This window comes from Pleurodeles waltl, chromosome 6 (genome assembly GCF_031143425.1).
Source record: "Pleurodeles waltl isolate 20211129_DDA chromosome 6, aPleWal1.hap1.20221129, whole genome shotgun sequence".
NCBI classification, from domain to species: Eukaryota; Metazoa; Chordata; class Amphibia; order Caudata; family Salamandridae; genus Pleurodeles; species Pleurodeles waltl.
The window spans coordinates 312,099,138-312,109,934 of NC_090445.1; the positions used below are offsets into that span (position 1 = coordinate 312,099,138).

Sequence of the window (10,797 nt, forward strand, 5' to 3'; positions counted from 1 at the left end):
GCTGACACCAACACCACTACTACTTGCACCATGGCCTGAGGATCACAAAGCACCTTCCATCCCCCATCGCAGCCCCAGTCCAACGACTCCAGCATCGTCAATAGATGCCCCTACCTGCACAACAACCCATGGGTGCCACACGGATTCCGCCCCATGTTGAACTGACACCTTGGGCCTACTGACAACAGCGTTTCAGCAATGACAACACTGCCTGCATCGCAACCTGGTGACACCACATGTCGCACTGCCCCGCTTCACACCACAGCCCTGGTCTCACTGACGCCACAGGACACCATCACCAAGCCACTGCAAATCGCATCCTCCCACCTTGCAGCATAGCCCAGACGCCATCAATGCAAGTACCCCTGAATTCATCAGCTCGCAGTTTGATCTGCAACACATATGACTTCAAGGGCCCAATGCATGCATACATATATATATATATATATATATATATATATATATATATCTCCCCCTCCCAACTCCCTCCCGGAACTGACACCGCACCCCAAATCTCATCACAAGGATCACAACGCCCTACTGTCTTTTGGCCACTGTCTACATGTACAGTTGTTCCCTCCCTGCTGTATTCACCATGAAAAATTTAAGTCACCTAGGCTGCATCAAAATAAATTCAGACAAACAACAATTATCTGAAAATGATAGGACTTATACACAGCAGTATTAACAACCGTTCCAATGTGTTAAACTTAATCTAATGATGGCATCAAAGGGGCACTCATGGTGCAGATATTGAGTCATCAAACACTGTCAGACTGAACAAGCATGCTCACATCTCTCTTAAGTCACAACCACTCACACTGTAGGCACGGAAAATCATGAAAACAGGCTACTAAAAATAGAATAGGGGCTGTAACCAACTGTTAAGTATTTCAAGTGGTAAGTATCAAAACTGTAAAAATTGTATTGAGGCCAATAAAAATTTAGTAGAAAAGGAAAACAGACTAGTGTCTTGGTACGGTTCGATCACACAATATGGATGTAATTTCAAGAATAAAAAAAAAATATTACATTATACAAATCGGTAAACTGGTATTTCCTTTTGAAGGACACTGTCTCTTAAGACGGAATGCACACCTCTCACGTTATGCACCACAGAATGCATTGTATGTTGAGGATGAAATCTTAGACTGGGTTTCTAACTAGTGAGCATAGGCCACATCCAGTTGCTTGTAGTCAAATCTGTCAGGTTAAAAGAGGATTACGAATGTATGTCAACAACAAACAAAAAAATGATCAAGTATGTGCAGTGTCACAGAGAGTAAGCTACAAAAGCCATGACTGTGCTTTGTACTTGAACACTATAAAATATATAAACATATCACTAATCATATGCACAGATGTTGCCTTAGGGGAAACAAAACAGAAACAGTCACCTAAATGACAGAAGGGTAGTAATATCTCAAGGTTCAGATGCACATTTGTCAAAACTTCCCATAGGTTGTAATAAAGGAACACAAGATAGCTCATATCAGAGTTGTTGCTTGCTCCCACTCTTCCAATTCATTTAAAACAGTCAACAGATTCAACACAGCCAATCCATTTCAGTTTCAGGAGGGTTAAGGTCGCAGCATAGATGCCCTTTCTAGAATGCAGAATTACTAATTCCACATCCAACTACCATAGATCATCAAAGGGATAACCATTTCGACTGGCAAAGCTCAGCTGGGGTGACCCAAAGCTATAAGATGTGATTTTAACCTTCGGTGTTGTCTGGCCAATGTAGATAAGGTTGCATAAGTAACAGAGCATAGATCACTCCACCTGTTACAGTTAGTTAGAGATGTTAAATTGTTTTACATCGTTATGCATAATATATTTAGTCAATCAATACCAAACAAGTTTGATTATTTAAAAAAAAAAAAAAAAAAACATAAAAGCAACACATTATGCACACCTCCATTAAAATACAAACATAAGAAATAATTTACACATATTAAAACAGTTAAGACTGTTTTGAGATTTTTTTTTTTTTTTTTTTTAAATCTGGCATAAAAACAGACCTGAATATTGGGTAACATCTATATTTTTGTTATGTGACAGGCTTCCACTGACAAAATCCATAAGCATTAATAACAGGTTTTAAAAACTTTCTAGTTGATGATGCATAGGATTACAGGAAAAGACAGTGCTTAATTGATTGCACAGCAGACTCAACACATGGGCAGACTAAAACAGCGCCACTACCCTGGGCCAGTGTGACAAAGTAAAGATGTTATAGAACCTAAGCAAAATGCAGCTAAAAGCAAACTTTCCCAAGGGCTCAGGACCCAGCACAGGACTGGGGGTATTTTGTGAAATTGTATGGTCCTACAAGGCGGGTTTCCTCAACAAAACCCCCAACCTAGACGCATGGGTACATTTCAGGAAGAGTTGTTCAACCTTTGGTAAAAGAGGATGGAAATGAAAACATTTCCTTACAAATAAATAGCTCGACATTAACCTCACCTAGTTTGGGGGTGTAGTGCTGAGGATTCAGCAAACGAAATTATTCTCCTCTACCTGAATTCAAAGTGTCCTCTCTGTAACCAACCAACACCCCCCCCCCCCCCCCGCCACCCCCCAATATCCCCTCACCCTACATTACTGCCAGAAGGCATTTACACTGAAAGAGGGGTTGGACTGGTTTATTGCCAACTCCTGGCAAAGTCAAACAGTGCAACCATAGCACAAATAAAATGGAGGCACCGGTTTGCTATCCACTGTAACTATGTGGATTTCTGGTCAAAAACACCTGGGTAAGGAAAATCTGAAAGCCATTCAATACACGTACCTTTGATCAAGAATGAGCCTTCCTTCTTTGTTGTAGCATCCCAGACCATATAATGTTTTCACTGTGTTAACTTCCACATCTTATCCTTCCATAAAGAGAAAGGGCTACTTATAAGGGTTCTCAGACCATTCAGGGAGTGATACATTTATACACACACACACACACACGTCAGCTTAACCAAAGAGTCCTTTAGATTCATACCTTTTCAAAGAGAACATGTGTTTGTCAGATGATTGGGGGGGGGGGGGGGGGGGGGGGAGGCTTTCATCATGTCCCAGTGTTTGTTTACAATTTTCTCGACATGATTATTGCAGGGACCGACCCCCCCCCCCCCCCCAAAAAAAAAAAAACAGTCTTGCATTGATATATTTTACTCGGGGATAGAGAAAATGTTTGCTGGGACAGAAACATGCTCTTTTCCTTCCCTCTTTTAAGAGTCTAGTATGGTAGTCCTTCTAGTAGTCTATCATGTCCGATATAATCAACAACAAAAAAAAATAACAAAAAAACTTCTTGTTCAAATTAGATCTGATGCACATAATTTGGGCAAAAGTTGCGTTGTACCTTAGGCTACACGGACGGTGACAGGTACATCTTCAAAGTGTTGTGTTCAGTAGGTTTCCAAATTAGTTAGATTTAAAGTTTGTCATCCAAGATCATGGTTAGATCCAAAAATACACAGATACCCGTGAACCCCACAATAAAAGGGTTCATCCAGAAAAAGAATAAAGTACTCACTTGAGGAAGTAGCCTATAGGCTAAAACGAACATGAAATCAACGGACTAAAAAAAAAAAAAAAAAACGTGAATTTTCATTATTGGTAAGAAGTTAATGACTCACCCCTGAGTATGTGCCGACTCCCCAGGGGACACTGTGTGCCAAAATGCAGACAAAGTGCTCCAACAATAAGGAACATGTATTTCATGAGGATATTTAGCCCCCTAATAGTTTATTTTCTTCCCCAAGGAGAACCACTGTTCCCCAAGTATGATTATATACCCATATTGCCCTGGGTTTTAAGGATCGCTCTTGTAGCCCTACATGTTTACGTGGCACAGTGACGGCACCACAAGCTAGTTCTATATTTTGGTTGTTGAGAGTTCCATGTACTCAGGTTACTAATCAAAATGACAGATAAAGTCTCTAGGTGAGAAACATACAAAGAGAGTTATAAGTGGAACATTATTATTTTCTAATACAGCCTCAACCACTGTGGACCCAAAACAGACTATTCTTGACATATTACAGAAGGTTAAGAAAAAGCTCGTTTGCACAGAATTACATGTGCTCATGCTAACAGAATACCCAAAAGCAGGGATTATTCCTTTAGGCCTACAAATTAGGAATGGAACAGATATTTTCAATGAGGACAGGAAATTCTAGGTTGGTTTCAGTAGCACTGCTACAACTTGCTCTCCCCATTGGCTAGCACTGGGTTTCAAAATTGCTTTTGAAAACAAGAGATAAAAATTGAGGAGCTAGATAAAGACCTACTTTGCTCAGATGTCCTCACACAAGCTAAAATAGCCTTAGGCAATTTGAATAAGACAATTATACAATTCAATTACACAGGGAAAAAAGAAAGCTGACAAAGTGTCAAAACAAAGTTGATGCCTTTTCTTTGGGCTTGGTCCGAATCAGTTCATTGTTCCGCAATTATTTTATTAATTCTTTTCAACATTTTTTAGTAATGCACTCTGCCATCTCCACATCACATAAGTATGCTAGTCTTTACAGTTGTTGGCAGCTTGATGCACATGCTTGGCTCCAAGCCTCGTTTTGGATTTGTTCCTTTAAACCAATTCCAGTGCACGCTCGTTATCAGACTAAAGCATTCAGCCTCCGCCATCAGATGAGTCTCAGCAGCTGCTGGAGACTTGGAACACCTACCTGCTCGATTCAAAGCCTCGTTCTGTAGTCGTTTCTTTTTAACTCATCTAATGTGCGTGCTCACATTCAGACACAGATTATTCTGAGCCAGCTGCCAAGGACATTGTTTTCCCGCAGCCTACTCCTTATTGTTGGAGGCCTTTTCTTTATTTTCTCTTACAGGTGCTCCGGGGAATTAGTGAATACCATGGTTACTAAAAGTGCCGCTCCTCTGACCTTTAAGAGCAGCCCCCTGGGCAACAGGAGCACTGGGCAGCTGTTTGCTTGGCTCAGCACTAACAATTAAAATATTTAAATAAACACAAACATTTATTTCAAACTTAATTGGTGTTAAAGAAAGGAAGTAACTAGGGACCTATGGCCTTAACTTTGGAAACACCTTCATTTTTAAAGACATCTTGCTGCATAAGTATAAAACTGTCAGCCTCTTCAAAATTATAAAAGTGTATTTGGTTAACATGCAGAACATTTTCACCTTAGTACAATTTATTATATCAGTGCATTGACATGTATTCATTTAAAAGTGAAAGTTTTCTAACAAATTTGGAAACATTAATGCTTCCTCTTACCCTGAGACCACCACCAATAGTAAATTAAAGAGGCACTTAATGGGTGGCCTGCGTTCCTATCGTACATAAACATAGTTTATTAAAACAAATATAGAAGCAGATTTTGTGCAGCGCACACCGTGAAATCATGTATTTGGCAATGCAGAAAAAGGGAAAGTGAAATTAAACAATTGCCTGGGAATCACACATTTTGGAAAAGTGGGGAAGCCAGGATTAATTCCATGTTTTCTGGTTTCCTATTGTTCATTTCAGCCACGAGATGGATAGCCTTCACTTCGCCTACACCTACCTTGCCACCAATCACAAAACCGCTGCTGCCCTGGCATCAATACAGCCCCAGGGTACATCAAGGACCAAACTTTTTGGCCCCTGGGAAAATGTTTGCGAGTACCCATGGTGTGTACACACTGCAACAAGTCAATTAGTTCTTACCAACAATGAAAACTCACGATCTGTTCTAGGTTTTTCAACCCAGCTGATTTTTTTTCTTTTTGCCTCATTAGGTAACTCCCGAGAACTTTATTCTCTTTATTGCACACAGGTATTCTTCAAAATCTTATTTGTAATTATTATGATTTAATGTGTTTCATTGTTCATATTCTCTTCATGTTTTACATGAGGTTATTTATCCTCATGAGTTATTTCCTACCTCAAAAAACACCAATGAGAACCACTATCGCCAAAATGTGCAAACATACCCATGGGTTTAAGAATTGCTCTTGTAGTCCTGGATGTTTATAATTCAGCAGCACTCATGACAACACTTCCTGCCCTTTGTGTGGTGTATGGACTAAGTAGAGACTTAGTGTCCCACCCCTGCTCACGCTGTGATTGAGGTATTATTTCTTGACATTTTTATTAGCGTGAACTCAAACCAAAGGTAGTTGAGCACTTATAAATAAGCAATGCTGCTTTCTTCACTGTGCCCTGCTGCGCTGGATAACATACTGAGCTGGGCTAGTAATTCCCCCTGGAAACCAAACCCAAGTACTCCAGAAAAATACTGTTAATCCAACATGCCCTTGACCACTACCACCTTGTTTGCATATTACTCAAATTTTGATACCACTTTAAGATAATGATACAGGACAAACAACAACTCTGGTTTAACAAAATATCATAAGTGGTCTTAAAGATCAGACATACACGAGGGCAAAACCATTGTTGCCTGGATAGCTTAGCTGGAGTTAACACTTCCTGCCCAAGTCAACTTTCAACAGTGACCTTCAATTAATAATGGAAGTAAGAGAACGGGACACTCGGTAAGACATAGGTAAGTGAACAAGGATGGTAACAACTTGCAGTTAAAAAAAAAAAAAAAAAAGACACAGGTTCACTAGAATTTTAGAGACTGCATGTTGGCTGCCCCCAGTCCCAGTCAGAGGAAATCTCCAAATGTGGGAAAGATGTACAACAGGGGCAATAGGCCACATGTGCTACTTTTACTGGCTCGCCAAAAAAGGCCCACTATTTCCTGCTTTGAAATATGCATTCTCCAAGAAATGATACAGGAACATGTACAATGCAATCATATTACCTTTGCCACCCATTAAACAACCCTTTCCCTGACCCCGCACTACAAGTACTCTCTTTTCTCAACGCAAAGTCACCCATGCAAGCCCCTTAAACCACAAGAGACTAATCCAAAACCAGTACAGGAGGCAAATGTTGCAGAGTGCACACACATTACATATACCCCACACTAGCTACACGTGCACACTATAGTTGAGTTGCATACAACTCAAGTTTCTTCAGCATACCCATTAATATGAGAGTATATCAATATAAAATAACTCAAGTATTGGCTAGTCGGTTCAGGAACTGAACATTATCAGCCTCAGAAACAGCGAGAAACCTGCTTGCCCTACTAGGAGTAAACAATCATGTGAAAACGTGTCTAATATTCTGCATTAGCTTCATTGAGTTGTAAAGTGCAAAAGGAGGACTTTAAACTTCACAACAACCATAAGTGTATTAGTACAGTGAGGTTTACAGATTACATAAATTAAGGTTAGTCAACTTGTACTTGACAACTCAAAACCAATCATCAGCTGGTGAGGATATAAAGTACAGAAATAATGTTCAGAGCAATACAAAGCAGAGTGACTATCTTGTGCCCCCATTACTGTTACAGGCTTTCAATGACACATTGAGCATGTAGTACTGGTAAACAAAATTTAAACAAAACAAAGAAAAGAGGACTAGTTAGACAGCTGTGCTCCAACATCTTTATTTTCCCCTGCCCTGATACAAGATAAAAAGAAAAATTGTCTCCATCTAAAAAAGGTTTTAAAAAATTTAGTCCTAACTGATATCTTCCACTGGGACCAGTGCATTCTTCTTTGACTTCACGTCTGCCCCCCTCCCACCAAAAACAAATGAACTGCACTGAGTGGAGACAGCCAGGGATGCAGTAGGTACTAAGAGTGTCTTCTGATAAGAGAAACCTGTGAAGAGAAGAATTCACAGCAAAGCAATATCACAATAAAGAAGCGCATTTACCCAGAACAGGGGACTCCTCACAACATCTTAGACTGGCCTCCTCCCCTGCCAAAACCAGCCCTGTTCCCTCAAGCATGCAGTCAACCAAACTCTGGTTAAGAGAGACGAAATACAGATGGGAATCAAAGCCAGCAACAGTTTTAAGGGAGCATAAATGAGAAGAGAAAAAAAAAAAAACACGGGGCTGCTCTAATGAGACCGGTGCAAATAAGCTGTAGGAGCCCAAAAAAAGTAATAATAACAGTTGCAAACAAGCCAAAAGCATTTAAGTAATGTCCTATCTGCAGGGGAAAGGATGTTTTGAGGGTTTTTGTTTAAGGTGGGTGGTTGGGGGGGGGGGGGGGGGGGGGGGGGGAGAGGGGTAGAGGCTAAATGATGCAAAGCAGAGTAGCCACCAAAACTGAGGTGGCACTGCTGGTAGAGGAATAATACAGGAAACATCATATGGGCATACAGTTAGGGGAAAGCCCCAAAAAAAAAAATGAACCCTGATTACAGTCATTAAATGCAGGCAAACTCTAGGTGAGAACGCATACATATGGTGGTAAGGAAAAACACAGAAGCAAAGGCTAAAATTATAGGACTAAGGGAAGAGAGATGGGTGGAATTGGAATTTTACACAAGATGTGTCAAGAGGAACACAAAGCATATGAAAGAGATAAGCATGCAATGGAAAACAAGACAGTCATTTTATCTTTCAACGTTGCCATTTTCAAAATCGCCATAAAACAGAAAAACAACAACTATACTGGATAGGAAGAGAAAGAAGAGTCTTGGAAATAGTGCCTTGCACCTTACCAGCTAATATTATGCCTGTGCACAATAATACTTTCCCACGGTTAGGCAGAGCATGAAAAAGGAAGATGACAGAAGGAGCTGCCACACATGGAGAAGGGATGGAGTAAAAGGAAATATTAGGGCAGGCAGACACGGGGCAGGTAAACAGTAAAGGGGCAGAATGAAGGGAATGGGAAAAGAGTGAGGGGCAATCAACAAGAACTGGCAAAGTACTGGTATTGGGAAGCAACTGATAAGCAATCATTGGAGACAACATGTGTATAAATAAGGGCTGGACCTGCTTGACAGAAGGAGCAAAGGGAGGAAGTTTAGTAGAGAAGTAAAGACTAATAAATTACTGAAGAGAAAATTAAAGAGGATGGGGAAAAAGAATTGAGGAATGGTGTAAGGGGGCAGGCACACAAGAGAGGTGTTGGACAGAAAAGATGTGTGAAGGGAAATGGTATACACAAACAAGGTGAGCATGGCAGGGGCAAGACTGGAGACAGGGATGGGAAGTTAGGAGGGAATGGGCAGGAGGAGTAGTTGTCAGGAAAATGGAGCACCCCAGGTTCCCCAAGTACTTCGGAATACAGTTTTTTTCTTTTCTTTTTTTTTTTTTAAAAAATATTTCTTTTCATGTCTTCTTTCTTTTTTTTTTCTTTTTTGATTTTTTTGTTTTTGTACTTTTTTTCTTTTTTTTTTCCACGTCTTCCTAACATAATTTTAGTAAGGGGAATACCATGATGTAGCTCTAGCACGGCCCCTGAAAGAGAAGAAGCAGAATTCTAGGTAAGTTCATTGAAGGAAATCTACCCATTTACAAACTGTACAATCCCTGGAATCCAACCCTTAAAGTCTACTTGAGTGAAGGAGGGAAGAGAGACTCATCCTTTCCTCTGTACATGCACCTTTCAGCTTTCCATCCTCATTTTCAGTGCAGGGAGCGGCTTTCTTTCATGATAACCATGAAAAGCTATTTAACTTTAATTTTTTTTTTTTTTTTTTTAAATAAAAAAATCCCTCTACCTTTTTGTCAGAAGCTGTAAATCAAACAGCAAAGTACAAAATGTTCTCACTTTATTCGGCATCAGTCACCATTACGTCCCATTCACAACCCCTCAATGGTTGTCAGCTACAACTGTGGCTCCACTCACACCTTTTGTGGAACTCTATCATTCAGTCCCCTTCACCATTACTTTTCATCCGTGTACAGAATGCAAGTGAGTAACATCCATTATCACTCTGCTCAGAATCTGAAAAGGAGAGCAGGCCTACAGGAGAGCAGGACACAGCACCTCTGGGGTACTTTTCACAATTGCCTCATTGCTTTATCACACCGGGCGTGGGGGGTGGGGGGGGGGGGGGGGGAGCGGTGTAAGGAGCTGCCAACCACACACTGCACCATACAAGCATCTGGATAAAGAACTCAGAACTGCAGGCAGCATCAGTCATTGAGAACACCTACCCAACACTCAGCATTTCAGCGGTCCTCTCTCACCATCACCGCCCACCCTTCAAGTTACTGTCTGTTCAAGGAGCACACTCCCCAAACGTCAAGCAGACTATCTATTCAGACCTGTAGATTCTTCCTCTGGGTCTCGGGGTGAAGCCACTGTAGAATCTGGAGCGGGAACTGTAAGATGCCGCCCTGGCTCGGTACCGTGCTCGTGGGAATCCCCGATCTGTACTGCTGATACCCGGTCTATTTGTCCGCTTGGGCACAACCTACAATAAAAACAAGATAGAAATGCAAGAACAGCACTCACACAAAAATGCATTAAGAAAGCCTAGCAACTAAGCAACATATCTGGTACAAGTAACTATCTGGATTATAAAGAACACAAACAAGACTACTGAACAGAAAACCAAAACTGGGCAACCACATTGAAAGATCAGAACCCAAATCAGAAGCGCAACCATAGGCACCTTTTGTTAGACATGAGAGAGGGTATTCGATAGACTGGATGACAGTAAGTTTAGTCATGGAATAATACCCATGGGGCATAAACACAATCACACCAAAAGCAGGAAGCACACCCTTGCTGCACTATTTTCACTGTCATTCACTAAAACGACTAGAATTGGAAAATATTAATCTGCCCATGTCTGGACTTAACTGCCCTAGATCCCTGCTTTAATTTACTGTACTACTCCTACTATGTTCACTCTAAGACCCAAAAAGAACTGAAGTGCTAACATTAACAGGGCCACAGGAAAATGTGTAGCTTAATGTTGTACTCTATGTTTAATCTATTACGCCC

The 10,797-nt window shown here is 40.8% G+C and overlaps 1 protein-coding gene across 1 annotated transcript in view; it reads right to left on the bottom strand.

Moving 5' to 3' along the window:
- Positions 1–9,177: 9,177 nt before the first annotated feature.
- The window catches only part of PABPN1 (poly(A) binding protein nuclear 1), a 28,073-nt gene continuing 26,453 nt past the window's right edge, over positions 9,178–10,797 (bottom strand). The window contains exons 6-7 of the mRNA XM_069238112.1: positions 10,113–10,261; positions 9,178–9,299 (exon numbers count right to left, since the gene is read on the bottom strand). Of these exons, the coding sequence (XP_069094213.1) occupies positions 9,260–9,299; positions 10,113–10,261 (189 nt within the window). The 3' untranslated portion in view covers positions 9,178–9,259. The remainder of the gene's footprint in view (positions 9,300–10,112; positions 10,262–10,797) is intronic.